This window comes from Oncorhynchus mykiss, chromosome 13 (genome assembly GCF_013265735.2).
Source record: "Oncorhynchus mykiss isolate Arlee chromosome 13, USDA_OmykA_1.1, whole genome shotgun sequence".
In the NCBI taxonomy this organism is placed as follows: domain Eukaryota; kingdom Metazoa; phylum Chordata; class Actinopteri; order Salmoniformes; family Salmonidae; genus Oncorhynchus; species Oncorhynchus mykiss.
The window spans coordinates 9,447,698-9,474,829 of NC_048577.1; the positions used below are offsets into that span (position 1 = coordinate 9,447,698).

The 27,132-nt window shown below is 40.3% G+C and overlaps 2 protein-coding genes across 2 annotated transcripts in view; both read left to right on the forward strand.

The window, feature by feature from the left end:
* LOC118938198 (voltage-dependent calcium channel gamma-2 subunit-like) overlaps window positions 1–27,132 on the forward strand; it is a 93,618-nt gene that overhangs the window by 29,185 nt on the left and 37,301 nt on the right. The window lies entirely within an intron of this gene.
* LOC118938199 lies at window positions 706–2,068 on the forward strand. The gene is made up of 2 exons (XM_036940179.1): window positions 706–1,630; window positions 1,946–2,068. The coding sequence occupies exons 1-2, from the start codon at window positions 837–839 to the stop codon at window positions 2,055–2,057; spliced, it is 906 nt and encodes a 301-aa protein (XP_036796074.1). The 5' UTR covers window positions 706–836; the 3' UTR covers window positions 2,058–2,068.

Below are 27,132 nucleotides of genomic sequence, written 5' to 3' on the forward strand. Positions count from 1 at the left end.
ATTACAATGGCAAAGTCACAATAATCACAATAATGGCTTCAGATCAAAGTCCACATTGAGACCGAAGGGAGCAAGGGTCTTTAAATGAAATTAAAGATCCAGGCAGCCTCTCGTTTTAACAATAAATTATCAAGGTCACCCCCTCTCCTAGGGAGGGTGACATGTTCAATGACAATATAACGCAGAGACGAAATCGGTTGGTTTGCTTCCAGAAAGTGGTCCGCAACTGTTTTTACACCTAATGGTGCTACGATGCTCTGAGATACGTACTTTTAATTCACGCTTTGTTTTACTCACATCAATTTTACCACAAGGACAAGTATTAAGATAAATAACTGCCTTAGTGGAGCACGTGATAACACCTTTGATTGGGATCTGTTTCCCTATTTGTGGGTGTTTGAAGGATCTACATTTATACTGTAAGTGCCATTGCATTGAGCACAGCCATTACACTTGTAGTTTCCATCCATTAGGGGCGCAAATAGACGTCGTTCAGGAATATCTTGGGACGGTAAATCAGAGTTTACCAATTGGTCTCTGAGATTTCTGCCCCGCGAGAATACGACCAAGGGAAGGTCCGGAAACACATTACCGAGACTCTCATCGGATTTTAGGATGTGCCAATGTTTGTGAACAATTCCCTTAATTTGTTCAGAGCACTTAGAATAGCGGGTAGTTAGAACACAAGAATGTGTCTTTTTACCAGACTGACCTTGAAAAAGGTCATGCGTCTTTTTGTTTTGAATTTTCTCAATGTCAATATTAATCTGATCATTCTTGTAGCCCCTCTCCTTGAATTTACTTTGCGTCTCAGCCATATTTCTGTCGAAATCTGAATGTTTTTTGCAAATTGTTTTGATTCGACAGAATTGGCTGTAGGGCAAACTATTTTTCAAGGGAAGTGGGTGACAACTGTCAGCCCTCAAACTGTTACGATCACTGTTATACACTACAGTACTGTCCTTTACAATACACTGTTATACACTACTGTACTGTCCTTTACAATCACTGTTATACACTGCTGTACTGTCCTTTACAATCACTGTTATACACTACAGTACTGTCCTTTACAATACACTGTTATACACTGCTGTACTGTCCTTTACAATACACTGTTATACACTACAGTACTGTCCTTTACAATACACTGTTATACACTGCTGTACTGTCCTTTACAATACACTGTTATACACTACAGTACTGTCCTTTACAATACACTGTTATACACTACAGTACTGTCCTTTACAATACACTGTTATACACTACTGTACTGTCCTTTACAATCACTGTTATACACTGCTGTACTGTCCTTTACAATACACTGTTATACACTACTGTACTGTCCTTTACAATACACTGTTATACACTACAGTACTGTCATTTACAATACACTGTTATACACTACAGTACTGTCATTTACAAAACACTGTTATACACTATACACTACTGTACTGTCCTTTACAATCACTGTTATACACTGCTGTACTGTCCTTTACAATACACTGTTATACACTACTGTACTGTCCTTTACAATACACTGTTATACACTACAGTGCTGTCTTTTACAATACACTGTTATACACTACAGTACTGTCCTTTACAATACACTGTTATACACTACAGTACTGTCCTTTACAATACACTGTTATACACTACAGTACTGTCCTTTACAATACACTGTTATACACTACTGTACTGTCATTTACAAAACACTGCTATACACTACTGTACTGTCCTTTACAATACACTGTTATACACTACTGTACTGTCCTTTACAATACACTGTTATACACTACAGTACTGTCATTTACAATACACTGTTATACACTACAGTACTGTCCTTTACAATACACTGTTATACACTGCTGTACTGTCATTTACAATACACTGTTACACACTACAGTACTGTCCTTTACAATACACTGTTATACACTACAGTACTGTCCTTTACAATACACTGTTATACACTGCTGTACTGTCCTTTACAATACACTGTTATACACTACTGTACTGTCCTACAGTGCACCACATTTTGTTACATTACAACCTTATTCTAAAATAAAAATAAAATAAATTATGACAAAGCAAAAACAGTTTTGGGGGAAATTTCTGCAAATGTATTAAAAATAAACAAGTGAAATATCACATTTACATAAGTATTCAGACCCTTTACTCAGTACTTTGTTGAAGAATCTTTGGCAGCGATTACAGCTTCGAGTCTTCTTGGGTATGACGCTACAAGCTTGGCACACCTGTATTTGGGGAGTTTCTCCCGTTCTTCTCTGCAGATCCTCTCAAGCTCTGACAGGTTGTATGGGGAGAGTCGCTGCACAGCTATTTTCATGTCGTTCCATAGATGTTTGATTGAGTCTAAGTCTGGGCTCTGGCCGGGCCACTCAAGGACATTCAGAGACTTGTCCCGAAGCCACTCCTGCATTGTCTTGGCTGTGTGCTCAGGCTCATTGTCTTGTTGGAAGGTGAACCTTCGCCCCAGTCTGAGGTCCTGAGTGCTCTGGAGCAGGTTTTCATCAAGGACCTCTCTGTACTTTGATCCGTTCATCTTTCCCTCGATCCTGACTAGTCTCCCAGTCCCTGCCGCTGAAAAACATCCCCACACCATAATGCTGCCTCCACCATGCTTCACTGTAGGGACAGAACAGTCTATTGTGTAACAATAAGGTCCATGGTGTTGTAGTCTATCGAACAGAACAGTGTATTGTATAACAGGAAGGTCCATAGGGCTGTAATCTATAGAACAGAACAGTGTATTGTATAACAGGAAGGTCCATGGGGCTGTAATCTATAGAACAGAACAGTGTATTGTATAACAGGAAGGTCCATGGGGCTGTAATCTATCGAACAGAACAGTGTATTGTATAACAGGAAGGTCCATAGGGCTGTAATCTATAGAACAGAACAGTGTATTGTATAACAGGAAGGTCCATGGTGTTGTAGTCTATTGAACAGAACAGTGTATTGTTAAACAGGAAGGTCCATAGGGCTGTAATCTATAGAACAGAACAGTGTATTGTATAACAGGAAGGTCCATGGGGCTGTAATCTATAGAACAGAACAGTGTATTGTATAACAGGAAGGTCCATAGGGCTGTAATCTATAGAACAGAACAGTGTATTGTATAACAGGAAGGTCCATGGGGCTGTAATCTATAGAACAGAACAGTGTATTGTATAACAGGAAGGTCCATGGTGTTGTAGTCTATCGAACAGAACAGTGTATTGTATAACAGGAAGGTCCATGGGGCTGTAATCTATAGAACAGAACAGTGTATTGTATAACAGGAAGGTCCACGGTGTTGTAGTCTATAGAACAGAACATTGTATTGTATAACAGGAAGGTCCATGGGGCTGTAATCTATAGAACAGAACAGTGTATTGTATAACAGGAAGGTCCATGGGGCTGTAATCTATAGAACAGAACAGTGTATTGTATAACAGGAAGGTCCATAGGGCTGTAATCTATAGAACAGAACAGTGTATTGTTAAACAGGAAGGTCCATGGTGTTGTAGTCTATCGAACAGAACAGTGTATTGTATAACAGGAAGGTCCATAGGGCTGTAATCTATAGAACAGAACAGTGTATTGTATAACAGGAAGGTCCATGGGGCTGTAATCTATAGAACAGAACAGTGTATTGTATAACAGGAAGGTCCATGGGGCTGTAATCTATAGAACAGAACAGTGTATTGTATAACAGGAAGGTCCATGGTGTTGTAGTCTATCGAACAGAACAGTGTATTGTATAACAGGAAGGTCCATGGGGCTGTAATCTATAGAACAGAACAGTGTATTGTATAACAGGAAGGTCCATGGGGCTGTAATCTATAGAACAGAACAGTGTATTGTATAACAGGAAGGTCCATGGGGCTGTAATCTATAGAACAGAACAGTGTATTGTATAACAGGAAGGTCCATGGGGCTGTAATCTATATGACAGAGTTGTTGCCACCTCTGGAGGCCCATTTAGCGCTTGGTGGGAAAGGTGCTGACAGACTGCTCCCTACATATACACACACACACACACACACACACACACACACACACACACACAGGCACAAACACACACACACACACACACACACACACACACACACACACACACACACACACACACACACACACACACACACACACACACAGTTCCCTAATCCACCTGGCATCTGGAGCCAAGCAGCAGGGTGTGTGTGTGTGTGTTTATGGCATTATCCTGTGTATAATCACAGGGCCTTGTTATCGATGTGCAGAGAGTGACTCAGATGGAGACACCATACACACCAGCATTCAACCGCCCTCCTGTAGGAGGAACACACACACGAGTGGGGAACAGTGGATCTCGCCATTATGTAATGTGTTATGCAACACACACACACACACACACACACACACACACACACACACACACACACACACACACACACACACACACACACACACACACACACACACACACACACACACACACACACACACACACACACACACACACACACAATAACTAGGATTATCCCAATAGAGGATTTTCACCATCCTCTATCCATTAAACTATATGGTCACTCTGTATATTTATGCACAGTGCCAGTCTAAAGTTTGGACACACCTTCTCATTCCAGTGTTTTTCTTTATTTGTACTATTTTCTACATTGTGGAATAATAATGAAGACATCAAAACTATGAAATAACACATATGGAATCTTGTAGTAACTAAAAAAGTGTTAAAGAAATCAAAATATATAATTTTTTGAGATTTTTCATTGTAGCTACCCTTTGCCTTGATGACAGTTTTTCACACTCTGTGTGTGCATTAAGTTTGCCTGATGACAGTTTTGCACACTCTGTGTGTGCATTAAGTTTGCCTGATGACAGTTTTTCACACTCTGTGTGTGCATTAAGTTTGCCTGATGACAGTTTTGCACACTCTGTGTGTGCATTAAGTTTGCCTGATGACAGTTTTGCACACTCTGTGTGTGCATTAAGTTTGCCTGATGACAGTTTTGCACACTCTGTGTGTGCATTAGGGTTGCCTTGATGACAGCTTTGCACACTCTGTGTGTGTATTTGTGCAATAGATGGTATAAGGTACAGTATATACCAATGAGATGAGTAATGTAAGATATGTTAACATTATTAAAGTGGTATTGTTTAAAGTGACTAGTGATCCATTTATTAAAGTGGCCAGTGATATGAGTCTCTATATAGCCAGCAGCTTCTCTGAGTTAGTGATTGCTGTTTAGCAGTCTGTTGGCCTTGAGCTAGAAGCTGTTTTTCAGTCTCTCGGTCCAAGCTTTGATGCACCTGTACTGACCTCGCCTTCTGGAGGGTAACGGGGTGAACAGGCTGTGGCTCAGGTGGTTGTTGTCCTTGATGATCTATTTGGTCTTCCTGTAACATCGGGTGGTGTAGGTGTCTTGGAGGGCAGGTAGTTTGCCCCCGGTGATGCGTTGTGCAGACCTCACCACCCTCTGGAGAGTCTTGAGGTTGAGGGCGGTGATGTTGCCGTATCAGGCGGTGATACTGCCCAACAGGATGCTTTCGATTGTGTATCTGTAAAGGTTTGTCAGGGTTTTAGGTGACAAGCCAAATTTCTTCAGCCTCCTGAGGTTGAAGAGGTGCTATTGCGCATTCTTCACCGCACTGTTTGTGTGGGTGGATCATTTCAGTTTGTCTGTGACGTGTACACAGAGGAACTTAAAACTTTCCACCTTCTCCACTACTGTTGTAGACCTTACTGTAAAATGCTTATTTACAAGCTCTTAACCAATAACGTAGTGCAAGGAATAGAGTTAATAAAAATATTTACTAAGTAAACTACAGTGAAATCATAGAAATCAGAATGTAACACAATCAATTTACATAACATTTAGGAGGCTATATACAGGGGGTACCTGTGCGGGGTTACAGGTTAGTTGAGGTCATTTGTAAAGTCACTATACTAGACAAGGGGTGGCGGTCTATGTATTTTTGTAAACCACAGCTGGTGCACAATATCTAAGGAAGTCTCGAGCAATTGCTCAACTGAGGTAGAGTTTCTCATGATAAGCTGCAGACCACATTACCTACCGAGAGAGTTCTCATATATATTCTTTGTAGCTGTTTACATACCACCACAGTCAGAGGCTGGCAACAAGACAGCATTGAATGAGCTGTATTCCGCCATAAGCAAACAAGAAAACTCTCACCCAGAGGCGGCGCTCCTAGTAGCCGGGGACTTAAATGCAGGGAAACTTACATTTCTAACAACATGTTAAATGTGCAACCAGAGGGAAAGTAACTCTAGACCACCTTTACTCAACACACAGAGATGCATACAAAGCTCTCCCTCACCCTCCATTTGGCAAATCTGACCATAATTATATCCTCCTGATTCCTGCTTACAAGCAAAAATTAAAGCAGGAAGCACCAGTGACTAGATCAATAAAAAAGTGGTCAGAGGAAGCAGATGCTAATCTACAGGACTGTTTTCCTCCACAGACTGGAATATGTTCCGGGATTCCTGCAATGAAATTGAGGAGTACACCACCTCAGTCATTGGCTTCATCAATACGTGCATCGATGACATCGTCCCCACAATGACCGTACGTACATACCCCAACCAGAAGCCATGGATTACAGGCAGCATCCACACTGAGCTAAAGGCTAGAGCTGCCGCTTTCAAGGAGCAGGACTCAAACCCGGAAGCTTATAAGATATCCTGCTATGTCCTCCAACGAACCATCAAAAAGGCAAAGCGTCAATGCAGGACTAAGATCGAGTCTTACTACACCGGCTCTAACACTCGTCGGATGTAGCAGGGCCTACAAACCATTACAGACTACAAAGGGAAGCACAGCCGAGAGCTGCCCAGTGACACAAGCCTACCGGAGAAGCTAAACAACTTCTATGCTCGCTTCGAGGCAAATAACACTGAAACATGCATGAGAGCACCAGCTGTAACGGAAGACTGTGTGATCACGCTCTCTCCAGCCGATGTGAGTAAGACCTTTAAACAGGTCAACATTCACAAGGCCGCAGGGCCAGATGGATTACCAGGACGTGTTCTCCTGGCATGTGCTGACCAACTGGCAGGAGACTTCACTAACATTTTCATCCTCTCCATGTCTGAGTCTGTAATACCAGCATGTTTTAAGCAGACCACCATAGTGCCTGTGCCCAAGAACACTAAGGTAACCTGCCTAAATAACGACCGACCCGCAACACTCACGTCTGTAGCCACGAAGTGCTTTGAAAGGCTGATCATGGCTCACATCAACACCATCATCCCAGAAACTCTAGACCCACTCCAATTTGCATACCGCTCCAACAGATCCACAGATGACGCAGTCTCTGTTGCACTCCACCCTTCCCTTTCCCACCTGGACAAAAGGAGCACCTATGTGAGAATGATATTCATTGACTACAGCTCAGCATTCAACACCAAAGTGCCCTCAAAGCTAATCAATAAGCTAAGGACCCTGGGACTAAACACCTCCCCCTGCAACTCTATTAATAGTTCTACTCTCATTGACTGCATCAGCAGACATGTCAGGGGTCAAAGGTGAGAGGCGAAAGGTGAAAGGTCAGGCTGAGAGCAAGAGTGAGGTCAGCGGTGGTGGCTCATCCTATGTACAACTGGGACCAAGACACTCACACACACTCACACACACACACACACACACACACACACACACACACACACACACACACACACACACACACACACACACACACACACACACACACACACACACACATGCGCACGCAAACGCACACACAGATGCACACCCAGTACTGTATGTAGTAATATCGACCGCCCCGGTCGATGGATAAAATAATGAGGGCTTGTATTACATCATAACTCATATACAGTGTGTATTTGGCCTTGTTTTTCCTGTGGGGGAAATGAATGGGATGGACTGGTGAAAGATAGAGTGGTAACAAAGTACAGAAAAAACTACCATCGCTGAAATATCTCTCTAGACAGAGAGAGATACAGAGAGAGAGAGACAGAGAGAGAGAGAGAGAGAGAGAGAGAGAGAGACAGAGAGACAGAGACAGAGAGAGAGAGAGAGAGAGAGAGAGGGAGAGAGAGAGGGAGAGAGAGAGAGAGAGAGAGAGAGAGAGAGAGACAGAGAGAGAGGGAGAGAGAGAGAGAGACAGAGAGAGAGACAGAGAGAGAGAGAGAGAGAGAGAGAGAGAGAGAGAGAGAGAACATAGCTGCTCTCCATCAAATGTTCCCATTCAAAATCCTATTTTCAATCCTAACCTTAAACCCTAACGCAAATGTTTACTCTAAACCTAACCCCTAAGCCTAAAATCATCACTTCTTGAATTTTAGTTGGTTTACTCCTGTGAGGACTTCTGGTACTAACAAGTATAGTAAAATGTGTACACACACGCACACACACACACACAGACCTACACAGTAGAGAGCTGTTTGTATGTAAATGCTTGCCCCCCCTGATATCTGCGTTCATAGTATTGATTCTGGTTCTGGGAAGCTCCGAGCTCTGAACCTTCTAGGAAACCCTGCCATTACAGAAACCAATTATCTCCTACTTCAACAACATAGACTACTACCCACCCACTCACAGTGTGGGCTGAGCCGCAATGGAGGAGCAGTTTCCAAGTGCCAGTGTGGAACAGGAAGGGAGGTCCTGAAACTGAAACAGGGAATAAGAGGATTGAGCCTGAATGGAGGAGCATTGGGGACAGTTACCAAAATGCCAGCAGGGAAGAGGAAGGAATGTCCAGAGACTGAGTGTGTGTGTGTCTTTAGTTTCACTTCTTTACTTATTATGATGATACATTCTTTCTTAGACAGTCCGCAGATGCAGGAGTGCCGTCACTTTGCAAATGAAGAGTGCTTTGTTGGCCCCTCCATGGGGGTGTGTGTATATGTGTGTCTGTGTGTGGAGCAGCATGGGTACATGTATTTTTCTCTCCTCCCATCGAGAGAGTGCGACGGTGAGGCGGTGGTGTGTGTTTGTGTGGCAGCATTTCTGTGGTCCTTGATGTGTATGAATGAATGTTAAAACACACCCTAGCTGTCTGCCACCTGAGAGATGAGTGTGAGACGGTGTTTGCTTCCCAAAATGTCACCCTTATTCCCTATTTGGTGCACTAGGGCCCATAGATCTCTGGTCAAAAGTAGTGCACTATATAGGGAATAGGGTTTCATTTGGCCCACGTTCAGTACCTTTGATATTGGCTATGTGTGATATTGTTGCTCCCTCAAGAATTTTAGGAATAAACAACTGTTGGCTTCCCGTTGGTTTAAAAGCAAGGCAACAAGACAGGATGTTTTACCCACAATTCTCTGGTCTCTAGTTGCAGCTTCTGACTCTCTCCCTACGCTCGCTCCCTCTTTCTTTCTCCCCTCTCTATTCCTTTCCGTCTCTTCTGATAAGGGGAATAAATTGTGAGGACGTTCAATGAATATCCACTAGAGACAGAGAGAGAGAAACAGAGGGACAGAGAGTAAGAAAGAGACAGAGGGACAGAGTGGAAGAGAGAGACAGAGGGACAGAGTGGAAGAGAGAGACAGAGGTACAGAGAGGAAGAGAGAGAAGGTGGTTTGGTGCATCAGACTGCAAGCATTGGCTTTTTCCTCCACGAAGGTTCATCAGAGACCTGCATAGAGGCACTACACTGAATACGGGATGGACTCCTCCCTCTCTCTCTCTCTCTCTCTCTCTCTCTCCACCCACACTCTCTCTCTGCCCATCTCTTCCTCCCTATGTCCCTCTCTCTCCCTCTCCCCCCTCTCTCTGACTCGCTCTATCCCTCGTTCTTTAAACTCGAGAGAAATCAATTCCCACAAATTAATCATTCTGCCTAAAGCGGTTTGAGAGAGAGAAAGAGAGAGAGAAACAGAGAGTGGGGCAGAGAGGAAGAGAGAGACAGAGAAAGGGAGAGAGACAGGGGACGGGGGTAAAAGAGAGTAAATCATGTAAATAATAAGGGGTTCAAGGCTATTTAAGCACTGTTTTGGATTGAATTTGGTTACATGTTCATGGCTATTTAAGCACTGTTTTGGAGGGGTGGAGACAAGCACAAAGACAGGTGAAACAGATCAGGGTGTGACAGTTCAGGATATATACAGTGTCGTGAAAAAGCATTTGCCTCCTTTCTGATTTTTTCTATATTTTTGCATATTTTAAAATGTGGCCCACTCTTGCATTACATAACTCCTTTAACTCAGCAACATTTGTATGTTTTCAAGCACGAACTGCTGGTTTCAAGTCCTGCCATCTCAGTTGGGATTAGGTCTCAAAACTTCACATTGGTTGATTTTTAACATGCCTCAGGACCTGGACCACTTGCCTTCATAGAAGGAAGCTTGAATTCTGCTCTGTATCAGAGAATTCTACAGGGGAATATCAGGCCACCCGTCTGTGAACCAGAGCTGAAGTGCAGATGGGTCATGCAGCAAGACAACGATCCAAAACACACAATCAAGTCTACATGAAAATGTCTAAAAAGCAACAAATTTGAAGGTTTAGAATGGCCTAGTCAAAGTCCAGACCTAATCCCAATTGAGATGTTGAGGCAGGACTTGAAACGAGCAGCTTGAAAACCTACCAATCTTGCTGCGTCAAAGCAGTTCTGCATGAAAGAGTAGGACGAAAGTCCTACAACAACTGCAGGGAGCGTTTGGTTGCAGTCATTGCAGCTAAAGGTGGCACATTCAGTTATTCAGTGTTAGAGGGCAATTACTTTTTCCCACAGGGGCATTGGCTGTTGCGTAACTTTGTTAATAAAATAAATATGCAAAAGTAGAGACAATTAGAAAGAGGGAAAATCATTTTTCCCAGCACTGTATATTTATGTGTAGAGTAGCGAGTCAGTGATATGTAGTATTACTATATTATAAACCTAGTAGTTTGGATCCTGGATGCTGATTGGCTGAAACAACATTCCAAGCGTGTATATATAAAACGGTATACCACAGGTATGACCACCAGGTCACCTGTGATACAAGTCAGTATCCATGTCTGAGGACGTCAGGAGATGATAAACCAGCCACTAGGGGCAACAGTGAGCCACGTCACCTTCAAGTAGGTTTTGGTTTAACTAAGGCATTGTGGACGGAGATGGCAGATGAGTGTCAGCATCTGCCTCAGATTCACAGGTTCAAATCCAGTGATGGAAAGCTGTTTTTTAATATTTTTAGTTTTCAGCCCAAACCTTAACCCTTACCTTAACCATTCAGACTTAATGCCTAACCTTAACCCTTACCTTAACCATTCAGACTTAATGCCTAACCTTAACCCTTACCTTAACCATTCAGACTTGATGCCTAACCTTAACCTTAACCCTTACCTTAACCATTCAGACTTAATGCCTAACCTTAACCCTTACCTTAACCATTCAGACTTAATGCCTAACCTTAACCCTTACCTTAACCATTCAGACGTAATGCCTAACCTTAACCCTTACCTTAACCATTCAGACTTGATGCCTAACCTTAACCCTTACCTTAACCATTCAGACTTAATGCCTAACCTTAACCCTTACCTTAACCATTCAGACTTAATGCCTAACCTTAACCCTTACCTTAACCATTCAGACTTAATGCCTAACCTTAACCCTTACCTTAACCATTCAGACTTAATGCCTAACCTTAACCCTTACCTTAACCATTCAGACTTAATGCCTAACCAGAATCATTTTGGAGATAATGCCTAAACTTAGCCACTTCGAAATTGTCCAAATGTCCTTAGATGGACGTCGAATAGTGACTTGTATCATGGGTGACCTGGCTGCACACACACACACACACACACACACACACACACACACACACACACACACACACACACACACACACACACACACACACACACACACACACACACACACACACACACACACACACAGTCTTCATCCACACACACACACAGTCTTCATCCACACACACACACAGTCTTCATCCACACACACACACACACACACAGTCTTCATCCACCCACACACACGCATACACACATACACACAGTCTTCATCCACACACACGCATACACACACACACACACACATCTGGGATTGTAATCTCCACTGCAACATACAGTGAGGATGATCCAGTAAATGTGTGTTGGTGATATTTCACACTCTTAACACTTTACTTTAGCCACAGCATGCTGCACTGCAGGTAGTCTGAACATTGTGCAGTGCAGAATGTCACACACCAACGAATTAACAAAACACAAGTGCAATGGTGCAGAAAAACACACACACACACTGAGAGTGCTTGTGTGACAGCCTGTGTGTATGTCCATCCATACACCATTAGAGAGAGTCTGATGCTGCTCCATACGCCATTGGACAGAATCTGACGCGGCTCCATACACCACTGGAGAGAGTCTGATGCTGCTCCATACACCACTGGAGAGAGTCTGATGCTGCTCCATACACCACTGGAGAGAGTCTGATGCTGCTCCATACACCACTGGAGAGAGTCTGATGCTGCTCCATACACCACTGGAGAGAGTCTGATGCTGCTCCATACACCACTGGAGAAAGTCTGATGCTGCTCCATACACCACTGGAGAGAGTCTGATGCTGCTCCATACACCCCTGGAGAGAGTCTGATGCTGCTCCATATACCATTGGAGAGAGTCTGATGATGCTCCATACACCACTGGAGAGAGTCTGATGCTGCTCCATACACCACTGGAGAGAGTCTGATGCTGCTCCATACACCACTGGAGAGAGTCTGATGCTGCTCCATACACCACTGGAGAGAGTCTGATGCTGCTCCATACACCACTGGAGAGAGTCTGATGCTGCTCCATACACCACTGGAGAGAGTCTGATGCTGCTCCATACACCACTGGAGAGAGTCTGATGCTGCTCCATACACCACTGGAGAGAGTCTGATGCTGCTCCATACACCATTGGAGAGAGTCTGATGCTGCTCCGACCCAAAACGACAAGTACTTCTTTAGCCCCAGGACACACTTCCAATTCATTATCTCTGTCTGCCCAAACAACATCTGTTAAAGGGAGCGAGGGAGGAGAAGAGAGAGAGAGAAGGATAGGGGGTGGAGAAGAAGGAAAGATACAGAGAAATATATATAGAGAGTAAAGGAGGTAGAGGGGGTGGAGAAGAGGAAGAGATCGACAGAGCATATATATAGAGAGAGAGAAGGAGGGAGAGAGGGAGGAGAAAAGAGAAAAAAGAGGGAGAGAGAGGTGGAGTGGAGAAGAGGAAGAGATAGACAGAGCATATATATATAGAGAAGGAGGGGGAGGGGGGGGAGAAAAGAGAAAACAGAGGGAGAGAGAGAGGTGGAGTGGAGAAGAGGAAGAGATAGACAGAGCATATATATAGAGAGAGAGAAGGAGGGGGAGGGAGAGGAGAAAAGAGAAAAGAGAGGGAGAGAGAGAGGTGGAGTGGAGAAGAGGAAGAGATAGACAGAGCATATATATATAGAGAAGGAGGGGGAGGGGGAGGAGAAAAGAGAAAAGAGAGGGAGAGAGAGAGGTGGAGTGGAGAAGAGGAAGAGATAGACAGAGCATATATATAGAGAGAGAGAAGGAGGGGGAGGGGGAGGAGAAAAGAGAAAAAAGAGGGAGAGAGAGGTGGAGTGGAGAAGAGGAAGAGATAGACACAGCATATATATATAGAGAAGGAGGGGGGGGGGGGGAGAAAAGAGAAAACAGAGGGAGAGAGAGAGGTGGAGTGGAGAAGAGGAAGAGATAGACAGAGCATATATATAGAGAGAGAGAAGGAGGGGGAGGGAGAGGAGAAAAGAGAAAAGAGAGGGAGAGAGAGAGGTGGAGTGGAGAAGAGGAAGAGATAGACAGAGCATATATAGAGAGAGAGAGAAGGAGGGGGAGGGGGAGGAGAAAAGAGAAAAGAGAGGGAGAGAGAGAGGTGGAGTGGAGAAGAGGAAGAGATAGACAGAGCATATATATATAGAGAGAGAAGGAGGGGGAGGGGGAGGAGAAAAGAGAAAAGAGAGGGAGAGAGAGGTGGAGTGGAGAAGAGGAAGAGATAGACAGAGCATATATATATAGAGAAGGAGGGGGAGGGGGAGGGGGAGGGGGAGGAGAAAAGAGAAAACAGAGGGAGAGAGAGGTGGAGTGGAAAAGAGGAAGAGATAGACAGAGCATATATATAGAGAGAGAAGGAGGGGAGGGGGAGGAGAAAAGAGAAAAGAGAGGGAGAGAGAGGTGGAGTGGAGAAGAGGAAGAGATACAGGGAACATAAACTGTATATCGAGAGAGAAGGCGGGAGAGAGAGGGAAATAGAGAGAAAGGAAGAGAGAGAGTGCTTGTCTTTGTGCGTAATCTGTTGTTGTTGTGGATCTGTTTAGAGTAGAGAGTCCAGTTTCACTGAGGAAGCATTTACAGTAGTGGACACACGCTAGGAGACAAACGCACCCGAGGAGACACACACACGCTAGGATGCACACACACCCTAGGAGACACACACACACGCTAGGAGACAAACGCACCTGAGGAGACACACACACGCTAGGAGGCACCCGAGGAGACACACAGGTGGTGACGGTGTTGTCATGGGGATGTGTTGTTGTCGTGCCATACTGAGTGAACTCAGGGTTTCCATTCTAGGTGACGGTGTTGTCATGGGGATGTGTCGTTGTCGTGCCATACTGAGTGAACTCGGGGTTTCCATTCTAGGTGACGATGTTGTCATGGGGATGTGTTGTTGTCGTGCCATACTGAGTGAACTCGGGGTTTCCATTCTAGGTGACGGTGTTGTCATGGGGATGTGTCGTTGTCGTGCCATACTGAGTGAACTCGGGGTTTCCATTCTAGGTGACGGTGTTGTCATGGGGATGTGTTGTTGTTGTGCCATACTGAGTGAACTCGGGGTTTCCATTCTAGGTGACGGTGTTGTCATGGGGATGTGTCGTTGTCGTGCCATACTGAGTGAACTCGCGGTTTCCATTCTAGGTGACGGTGTTGTCATGGGGATGTGTCGTTGTCGTGCCATACTGAGTGAACTCGGTGTTTCCATTCTAGGTGACGGTGTTGTCATGGGGATGTGTCGTTGTCGTGCCATACTGAGTGAACTCGGTGTTTCCATTCTAGGTGACGGTGTTGTCATGGGGATGTGTCGTTGTCGTGCCATACTGAGTGAACTCAGGGTTTCCATTCTATGTGACGGTGTTGTCATGGGGATGTGTCGTTGTCGTGCCATACTGAGTGAACTCTGGGTTTCCATTCTAGGTGACGGTGTTGTCATGGGGATGTGTTGTTGTCGTGCCATACAGCTTCGCTTCCCGGCCGTTATCAAATTCCTGAAATGGATTCAAGTGTTTGTCGTTTTGTTTTGTCTGCATAAACTTTCAAGATTTAGAACTCAAGAACATTTACAGCGGCAGTGACTACTAGTACCATGTTCTACTAAAATCTTCTCCTACGATTACAGAGAAGAGGAAGAGAGGTGAGTAACTGTGTGTATAATTCAGGTATTTCCTCCTATCTACTATAGTGTGGAAGTGACCCGGATACATGATGATACTATGGACTACCTAGGATCGCTGTTCATATGAGACGTGACCTATGATAGCAGCTCATGGTGCAGCTGAGCGATCAAGGTCAGCATCTCAAGAGTCAGCTCAAGGTTTTTTGGCCAAAACCTGTGTAGCGTAGGTAGAAGCAAATGACTATATTGTTAAAGAATAAGAATGTTACATTGTTTTTGTGCCTCTCTGAGCGATGTTAAATCAGTTCCCGGTGTCATTTGGTATTTGGTATTATTTGGTATTTTATTAGGATCTCCATTAGCTGTTGCGAAAGTAGCAGCTACTCTTCCTGGCGTCCACATGAAACATGAAATATGACATAATACAGAACATTAATAGACAAGAGGGGAACTACATACATTTTGAAATGTAAAAACAGCATACATAGCCTACATATCAATACATACACACAAACTATCTAGGTCATATAGGGGAGAGGCGTTATGCAGTGAGTTGTTTTTTTAAGGTTTGCTGTTCATTTGAGCAATATGAGATGGGAGGGTGTTTTATGCAATAATGGCTCTATATAATACTATACGCTTTCTTGAATTTGTTTTGGATTTGGAGACGTTGAAAAAAAAACTGGTGTTATGGGGTAAGTGTGTGTGTCAGAGCTGTGTAAGTTGACTATGCAAACAATTTCAACACAGTGTTTCTTATAAAAAGAAGAAGTGATGCAGTCAGTCTCTCCTCAACTCTTAGCCAAGAGAGACTGGCCTGCATAGTATTTATATCAGCCCTCTAATTAGAAGGAAGAGCAAGACGTGCCGCTCTGTTCTAGGTCAGCTGCAGCTTAACTAGGTCTTTCTTTTGCAGCCCTTGACCACAACTGGACAATAATCAAGATAAGACAAAACTAGAGCCTGCAGGACTTGATTTGTGGAGTGTGGTGTCAAAAAAGCAGAGCATCTCTTTATTATGGACAGACCTCTCTCCATTTTTACAACCATTGAATCTGTCTGTTTTGACCATGACAGTTTACAATCTAAGGTAACACCAAGTAATTTAGTCTCCTCAACTTGTTCAACAGCCACACAATTCATTACCAGATTCAGCTGCGGTCTAGAGGTTAGGGAACGATTTGTTCCAAACACAATGCTTTTAGTTTTAGCAATGTTCAGGACCAGATTATTACTGGCGACTCATTCCAAAACTGACTGCAACTCCTTGTTAAGGGTTTCAGTGACTTCATTAGCTGTGGTTCCTGACACGTATATGGTTGAATCATCAGCATACATAGACACACAGGCTTTGTTTAATGCCAGTGGCAGGCCATTGGTAAAAAAATAAAAAAGTTGGGCCTAGGGAGCAGCCCTGCGGTACACCACACCCTATATGTTTGACATTGGAGAGGCTTCCACTAAAGAAAACCCTTTGAGTTAGTTCTTTTTGATAGATTAATCTGAATCCATGATATGGCAGAGGTTGAAAAGCCATCAAATCTTAGTTTCTCAAAATCAGGTTATGGTCAATAATATCAAAGGCTGGACTGAAATCTAACAGTACAGTTTCGACAATCTCCTTATTATCAATTTATTTCAACCATTTATTTCTCTATAAACATACTGAAAGTCTGTTATCAATTTGTTTACAGATAAATAGCATTGTATTTGGTCAAACACCATTTGTTCCAACAGTTTGCTAAGAGCTGTCAACAAGCTAATAGGTCTACTGTTAGAAGCAGTAAATGCTGCTTTACCACTGTTGGGTAGCGGAATGACTTTGGTTTCCCTACAGGCCTGAGGACAAACACCTTCCTCTAGATTCATATTAAAGACATGACAGAAAGGAGTGGCCATATAGTCAGCTACCATCCTCAGTAGCTTTCCATCGAAATTGTCAATCCCATGAGGTCTGTCATTACTGATTGATAACACTAATTTTCCCACCTATCCCACACTAACTTTACAAAATTCAAACTTCAAACTTTTCTTTCAAGCATTTATTTTTATGCATGTTCGTTGTTGGAATTTCCTGCCTAAGTTTGCCCACTTTGCCAATAATCATTCAAATAATTGGCAACATTAAATGGTATTGTGATGAATATGCCATTTGAATCGATGAAAGATCGAGTTGAATTTGTCTTGTTGCCCATAATTTCATTTAAAGTACTCCAATGTTTTCTTTCTCCTTCATTCTTTATATCATTGATCTCCGTAATAAAGTTTATTCTTCTTTTTGTTGAGTTTAGTCTCATAATGTATCAATTTGCAGTAAGTAAGCCAGTCAGATGTGCAGACAGACTTAGTAGCCATTCCTTTTTCCCCCATCTCTTTCAACCATACAGTTTTTCATTTCCTCATCAATCCATGGCGCCTTAACAGTTCCAACAGTCAGTTTCTTAACAGGTGTTTATCAAAACATTGGAGGAAGCAATTTCATATATTCATCAAGTGCAACAAATATTTTTTAACATCATCCACATAAGAGTCACAGGAAAATATTTTGTATGACCTCTTATACATTATATTGTGATTACTGCATATAATGTGTATGGATACAGCTTTAGAACGAAGTTATGCAGTATTAGTACAAATGTAATCAATACATGTGGATGTTTGTAAACACCCTGGTAGGTTGATTAATAACCTGAACCAGATTAAAGGCACTGGTTACAGTGAGAAGCTTCCTCTTGAGTGGACAGCTTGATGAAAACCAGTCAATATTCAGGTCCCCAAAAAAGTAGACCTCTCTTTTTACATCACATACACCATCAAGCATTTCACACATATTATTTAGATACGGACTGTTAGCACTTGGTGACCCATAGCAATACCCCAAAATAATAGGCTTTAGATGAGGCAGATGAACCTGCAACCACAGCACTTCATTAACACTTGACATAAGATCTCTAAGTATTACAGGGATATGGCTCTGAATATATATATAAACACCTCCTCCATAAGCATCCCTGTCTCTTCAAAATATGTTATATCCTTGTACTGCTAAGTGAGTCTCAGAAATGGCTAATATATTAGTGTTATCTGATGTTAGCAAGTTCAAATTTCAGGAACCTTATTTCTAAGGCTACATTCAGTGTATTCACATGAGCTATTTTCAGCCCTTTCCTGGGTAGCTTCTCAGAGATAGACATAATACGGAAAAGAACAAACAAAGCAAGTGAAAAAAACAATATTCAGCAGTCGATTAATTAGTTGGGATGTGTAAGTTTGTGTGCTGCTGGGTGGAAGCTACAAACTTATAGGCTTGGCTCTCTCATCCCTTCCAGGCTTTTGGGGGGGAGGGTGGACAATGAGCCTGTTATAGCGGATGTAAGCAATGTCCCCACGCGCTCTGGCATCTTTCATGGCAGGATAACTCATTTTCTGTTCTGGCGCACAGCTTCAAGATAGTCCTCTTTGACGAAGATGTACATCACTTTCAATTTCTTGGCTCTTTCCAGAACAGTTACCTTGTCCTTGAACCTCAGGATCTTGACCACTAAGGCCTAGGCGTGTCACCTGGGAAGGTGGTGGGTTTTCCAGTCCTGTGGGCGTGCTCCACCTCAATCTTCCTGTGGTCCATCTTCAGTTTCTCCAAGATCATTTCCCTCACTCTGTCCTCAGATTCCGTCTAGATCTCATGTGAAGATTCTGCAATTCCGTCCACAACAATGTTGTTACACCTTGATTGTCCCTCCGGATAATCTGATTTCTCCGTCATTGTTATCATGGATTCACATACAGAACTGATGTCCTCTCTCAATAACTTACAGATTGCTGTTATGTTGCCGTTTTCCTGTTTGAACTCATCGAGCTGAGACCCTGGGAGAACTGGAAACTTTTTGTCTGGTCCTGGACCTCTCTGGTCAGGTTGTCCATTCTTTTATTAGTTGACTCCACCAGTATTTGGACACAACACTTGAAGCTATTTTCTTGTTGTTGTAACAACTGCTTGTAGAACTATTTTTGATTGTTTAAAAGATCCTTCACCTGTGATAGAGAGACACCACTGTCCTCAACGGTACTCCCACAGGCTTTGGTCTTTGTCATGGTAGTAATGTAGACTACGCTGTTACTCCTCGCAGTTCCAGACAGGTTAGGTCTCAGGGAACATGGAAACAGCAACACACCGCAGGGATCTAGAAAGTTAAAAGCCCGGAACAATTTGCGGTCCCAGCCACGAGGGCTAACTGCGCTCAAGCCCTCAAGGAAACCCTGCTAAACTGATAGGCAGCTAACAGTGGCAGCTAGGCTAGCTGCTACGCCTAGCAGCTCATCAGACCCTTGGTCGCCAGGATCCCTGGACAGATGGCAGCAGTCCCAGCAACTGATGCCAACTGCGTCGCGGGATCCAAACTCAAAAGGTAGCTAAGCTAGTGTTTTCATGTGTATCTGAGCCATTGCTGTTCAACCAAGCAGAGATTTGGCTGGTATGACGTAGTATTGCGATTAAGCTGGTCTCACTACACAGGAAGTTAATAGGAATATTACTTTAAATCGCAAGAAAATGTCTATCATACATTTCAATACTGGTCGATGTCACAACGCGGGAGGTTGTCTTTCCTTGAATGAGCCATTGATCTTATTATTATATTCCTACCTCGAGAAATGTGTAATTTAACAGAAGGTCCACCCCATTTGTCCTATTTGTCTGCCTCTTCAGTCTAGAGTGCATTGCATGGTGTCGCTACATGTCCTTTTTGAATTTCAGACTCTACTCTGTGAGGCACATCGATCTGCAGATTGAACATGGTGCGATTGTAGACTCCTAAGTAGCGCATTTTGTTTAGGCAATTTCAAGAGCTAACAAGCTAGTTACTTCACATGCTGATATTGACTTTGGTATTATTGTGTATAGCTACGTTTTCTAGCTAGCCAGCCAGCCCATAGAGAGCGTTGCATTGTGACTTGAGCTACAAAAGATTTCCACTACAATTTTCACGTTACTACCAACCTTAATATAAAGACAAAATTAAACATTTGTTCACAAAAAAATATTGTTCTCACATATTGTTGTCATTTTTTTTGAGAATTTTACCCCCTTTTCTCCCCAATTTCGTGGTATCCAATTGTTAGTAGTTACTGCTTCTTAACGCAGCGTGCATTCAACCCGGAAGCCAGCTGCACCAATATGTCGGAGGAAACATTGTGCACCTTGCAACCTGGTTAGCGTGCACTGCGCCCGGCACCCGCCACAGGAGTCGCTAGTGCGCGATGAGACAAGGATATCCCTACCGGCCAAACCCTGCCTAACCCGGACGACGCTAGGCCAATTGTGCATCGCCCCATGGACCTCCCGGTCGCGGCCGGCTGCGACAGAGCCTGGGCGCGAACCCAGAGTCTCTGGAGGCACTGCGCCACCCGGGAGGCCCTATTAGTGTCATTTAACTCCATACAATGCAACTTTATTGTCCATCAGTTATGGCGAACAACAGAAATGTGTCTTCTGCTCCGAGACAGCACACATACAACTGAGACAAGCACAGGTTCAACCTGCAGCAGCGCCCCTGGATGGAAAGCATGTTGTGCGGTTAAGAGTCTTGCTCAAGGGCCAAACGGTAGGGGAACGTCTTTAGGATGTGAACCCTGCAGCCCTCCAGTTGCCAGATCAATTCTATCAATTTTTCAGAGCCAGTGATTTGAACCGGCCACTTTCCGGCCACAGGTCCAATTCCTAGACGTTGGGCTACCTATCCCATAACATAATTCCTTGGTATAAGTGAAGGACTGTATAGCGAAGGCTTCTGTGTGTAGGCTTCTGCAGCGGTTGCTATGCAGTGTGTGTGTGTGTGTGTGTGTGTGTGTGTGTGTGTGTGTGTGTGTGTGTGTGTGTGTGTGTGTGTGTGTGTGTGTGTGTGTACCCAGAGGCCCTTGTGGTGGTATGACTCACAATCCAACCCCCCTACTCCCTCTCCGCCTGCTCTTTCTTTCTCTCTCCCAACAGGATATCACAGTCTTACTTCATTTCTTGACATCCTTGGATAAACGTCTATTTTTTACTAGTAAACGGACTTCATCTCCCGACATTCGGTATTTAGGCCAATGAGTGTATATATGACTGTATATGACTGTATATATGACTGTATATGACTGTATATATGACTGTATATGACTGTATATGACTTTATATATGACTGTATAAAGCTGTATATGACTGTATATGGCTGTATATGACTGTATATGACTGTATATCTGAATAGACAAAGTCATCGATTACGTGACACTGTTCGTTGCCACATCATGTGAAGACTCAATAGCTCATTGAAGTCAAATGAAGTCGGTTAAGATGGCGTCTCATGAAGACAATAACATGCACAGTTTGAGAAACTCCAGGAAGTGAAGTTGCAGGCTGACATCAGCATCTTAAATGATCCTTATAACTTCAAGTGTGATTTTAAAATGATCGGTTCAAGGACATACATCTGGTGTATTAGAATGATTGCCATGATTGTCTTTAAAAATTTTTTTTATCAATGCGAAGATTGACCACGAAAATGACCATTTTTCCATACACTATAAAGGGGGATCCTGTTTTCTGCAAGCAATGCCTGCAGTACCGTGGCCGGCCTTGAACTTCCGTTGCGTCATTGAGGACGGGCAGTCATTCTCCCCTGATTTAGGCATGCAGCTCTCGCATGAGCTCCAGACGATTTGGGCTCACAGAAACAACTCTACGGTTCAGTTCAGGAATTCATTCCGACGGGGTTAAGGGTTAAGGTTTGGGATAGGTTTAAAACAAAAGCAACTAGGGTTACGTTCAGCCATGAATTCTGATTGAGTTGAGAGTTCAAGCCTTAATTATCTTGGTTAAGTTCAGGATTAAGGTTTGGGATAGGGTCCTGAGGCATTGTCGTGCCCTCTTCACGACTTGTGTGTGGACCATGATAGATCCGTAGTGATGTAGACACACAGGAAACTGAAGTTCTCACCCTGCTCCACTACATCCCAGTCGATATAAATGGGGTGTGTATCTGTTTGTGGGTGCTGTTGTGCTTGCAAGTGAGTGTGTGTGTATGTATGAGTGTTTGTGTGTGTTGAGGGAAAGGCTGTTGAGAAGGAGGTTGTTGTCCTGGCACCACATTGCCTGGTCTCTGACCTCCTCCCTAAAGGTGATCAGGCCTACCACCGCCCTGTCGTCAGCAAACTTAACGATGGTGTTGGTGTTGAGGCCACGCAGTCGTGGGTGAACAGGGAGTACAGGAGGGGACTAAGCATGCACACCTGAGGGGCCCATGTGTTGAGGATCAGCGTGCAGATATGTTGTTGCCTACCCTCACCACCTGGGGCCGGCCCGTCAGGAAATCCAGGATCCAGTTGCAGAGGGAGGTGTTCAGTCCCATGGTCCTTAGCTTAGTGATAAGCTTTGAGGGAACTATGGTGTTGTACGCTGAGCTGTAGTCAATGAACAGCATTCTCACATATGTGTTCCTCTTGTCCATGTGGGAGAGGCCAATGTGGAGTGCAAAACATTTAGTTTACTTTAGCAACCCCCTCGTGACAGGAAAGAGGCAACATTTTATTTTTAAAGTTCATTTCCTGCAATTCTGCACATTTTTCGGTGGGGTGTAGAGAGATCGTTGCCTTTTTAAAGCAAGTTTGCTACAATTGTACAAATTTTGCCATTGTGCAGAGAGAAGATTTGCAATTTTACAGCTAATTTTCTGCAATTTGACACATTTGGCCAAAGGTTTGCCTGCCTCCCTACTCTTCTACGTTCTACACTGTACATAGATTTGTCTATTTTTCATGTATTTTGTGTTATTGACTGTAAGTTTGTTTTACTCCATGTGTAACTCTGTTGTTGACTGTAAGTTTGTTTTACTCCATGTGTAACTCTGTATTGTTGACTGTAAGTTTGTTTTACTCCATGTGTAACTCTGTGTTGTTGACTGTAAGTTTGTTTTACTCCATGTGTAACTCTGTGTTATTGACTGTAAGTTTGTTTTACTCCATGTGTAACTCTGTGTTGTTGACTGTAAGTTTGTTTTACTCCATGTGTAACTCTGTATTGTTGACTGTAAGTTTGTTTTACTCCATGTGTAACTCTGTGTTGTTGACTGTAAGTTTGTTTTACTCCATGTGTAACTCTGTATTGTTGACTGTAAGTTTGTTTTACTCCATGTGTAACTCTGTGTTGTTGTTTTTGTCGCACTGCTTTGCTTTATCTTGGCCAGGTCGCAGTTGTAAAGGAGAACTTGTTCTCAACTGGCCTACCTGGTTAATATATTTGCAGTTTTTAATATAATAACTGATGATAAATGGGCCCCACCCCAGTCAGTAATTCAACCATGCTTACTACAAGTTTAGATAGCTGGCCGCTAGTCTAACTTACCAATCTACAACATTTTACCTGACAATGGCTAATTGAGTGACTGCTGATGCTCAACCAACATGTATTCTATTATTATTATTCTAGTGTGTATTCTATTATTCTAGTGTGTATTCTATTATTATATTGTGTATTCTATTATTCTAGTGTGTATTCTATTATTCTAGTGTGTATTCTATTATTATATTGTGTATTCTATTATTCTAGTGTGTATTCTATTGTGTATTATATTGTGTATTATATTGTGTATTCTATTGTGTATTCTATTATTCTATTGTGTACTATATTGTGTACTATATTGTGTATTATATTGTGTATTATATTGTGTATTATATTGTGTATTCTATTGTGTATTCTATTGTGTATTCTATTATTATATTGTGTATTATATTATTCTATAGTGTATTCTATTGTGTATTATATTATTCTATAGTGTATTCTATTGTGTATTATATTATTCTATAGTGTATTCTATTGTGTATTATATTATTCTATAGTGTATTCTATTGTGTATTATATTATTCTATTGTGTATTCTATTGTGTATTCTATTATTCTATTGTGTATTCTATTGTGTATTCTATTATTCTATTATTCTATTATTATTATTATATTGTGTATTCTATTATTCTATTGTATATTCTATTATTCTATTATTGTATTATTCTATTGTGTATTATATTGTGTATTCTATTTGGTATTCTATTGTGTATTGTATTGTGTATTTTATTATTCTATTATTCTATTATTATTCTATTGTGTATTCTATTGTGTATTATATTGTGTATTCTATTATTATATTATTCTATTGTGTATTATATTATTCTATTGTGTATTCTATTATTATATTGTGTATTATATTATTCTATTGTGTATTCTATTGTGTATTATATTGTGTATTCTATTATTATATTATTCTATTGTGTATTATATTATTCTATTGTGTATTCTATTATTATATTATTCTATTGTGTATTCTATTATTCTATTATTCTATTGTGTATTCTATTATTCTATTATTCTATTGTGTATTCTATTATTCTATTATTCTATTGTGTATTATATTATTATTATTCTATTGTGTATTATATTATTCTATTGTGTATTCTATTGTGTATTATATTGTGTATTCTATTATTATATTATTCTATTGTGTATTCTATTATTCTATTGTGTATTCTATTATTATATTATTCTATTGTGTATTCTATTATTCTATTATTCTATTGTGTATTCTATTATTCTATTGTGTATTCTATTATTCTATTATTCTATTGTGTATTCTATTGTGTATTCTATTATTCTATTATTCTATTATTGTATTATTCTATTGTGTATTCTATTATGTATTCTATTGTGTATTATATTATTCTATTATTCTATTGTGTATTATATTATTCTATTGTGTATTCTATTGTGTATTCTATTATTCTATTATTCTATTATTCTATTGTGTATTATATTGTGTATTCTATTTTGTATTCTATTGTGTATTCTATTGTGTATTATATTATTCTATTATTCTATTATTATTCTATTGTGTATTCTATTATTATATTGTGTACTCTATTATGCTATTGTGTATTCTATTATTCAATTGTGTATTCTATTGTGTATTCTATTGTGTATTCTATTATTCTATTATTCTATTGTGTATTATATTATTCTATTGTGTATTCTATTGTGTATTCTATTATTATATTATTATATTGTGTATTATATTATTCTATTGTGTATTCTATTGTGTATTCTATTATTCTATTATTCTATTGTGTATTCTATTGTGTATTCTATTGTGTATTCTATTATTCTATTATTCTATTGTGTATTATATTATTCTATTGTGTATTCTATTGTGTATTCTATTATTATTATTATATTGTGTATTCTATTATTCTATTGTATATTCTATTATTCTATTATTGTATTATTCTATTGTGTATTATATTGTGTATTCTATTTGGTATTCTATTGTGTATTGTATTGTGTATTTTATTATTCTATTATTCTATTATTATTCTATTGTGTATTCTATTGTGTATTATATTGTGTATTCTATTATTATATTATTCTATTGTGTATTATATTATTCTATTGTGTATTCTATTATTATATTGTGTATTATATTATTCTATTGTGTATTCTATTGTGTATTATATTGTGTATTCTATTATTATATTATTCTATTGTGTATTATATTATTCTATTGTGTATTCTATTATTATATTATTCTATTGTGTATTCTATTATTCTATTATTCTATTGTGTATTCTATTATTCTATTATTCTATTGTGTATTCTATTATTCTATTATTCTATTGTGTATTATATTATTATTATTATATTGTGTATTATATTATTCTATTGTGTATTCTATTGTGTATTATATTGTGTATTCTATTATTATATTATTCTATTGTGTATTCTATTATTCTATTGTGTATTCTATTATTATATTATTATATTGTGTATTCTATTATTCTATTGTGTATTCTATTATTCTATTGTGTATTCTATTATTCTATTATTCTATTGTGTATTCTATTGTGTATTCTATTATTCTATTATTCTATTATTGTATTATTCTATTGTGTATTCTATTATGTATTCTATTGTGTATTATATTATTCTATTATTCTATTGTGTATTCTATTATTCTATTATTCTATTATTCTATTGTGTATTATATTGTGTATTCTATTTTGTATTCTATTGTGTATTCTATTGTGTATTATATTATTCTATTATTCTATTATTATTCTATTGTGTATTCTATTATTATATTGTGTATTCTATTATGCTATTGTGTATTCTATTATTCAATTGTGTATTCTATTGTGTATTCTATTGTGTATTCTATTATTCTATTATTCTATTGTGTATTATATTATTCTATTGTGTATTCTATTGTGTATTCTATTATTATATTATTATATTGTGTATTATATTATTCTATTGTGTATTCTATTGTGTATTCTATTATTCTATTATTCTATTGTGTATTCTATTGTGTATTCTATTGTGTATTCTATTATTCTATTATTCTATTGTGTATTATATTATTCTATTGTGTATTCTATTATTCTATTATTATATTGTGTATTATATTATTCTATTGTGTATTCTATTATTATATTATTATATTGTGTATTATATTATTCTATTGTGTATTCTATTGTGTATTCTATTATTCTATTATTCTATTGTGTATTCTATTGTGTATTCTATTGTGTATTATATTATTCTATTGTGTATTCTATTGTGTATTCTATTGTGTATTCTATTATTATATTATTATATTGTGTATTATATTATTCTATTGTGTATTCTATTGTGTATTCTATTATTCTATTATTCTATTGTGTATT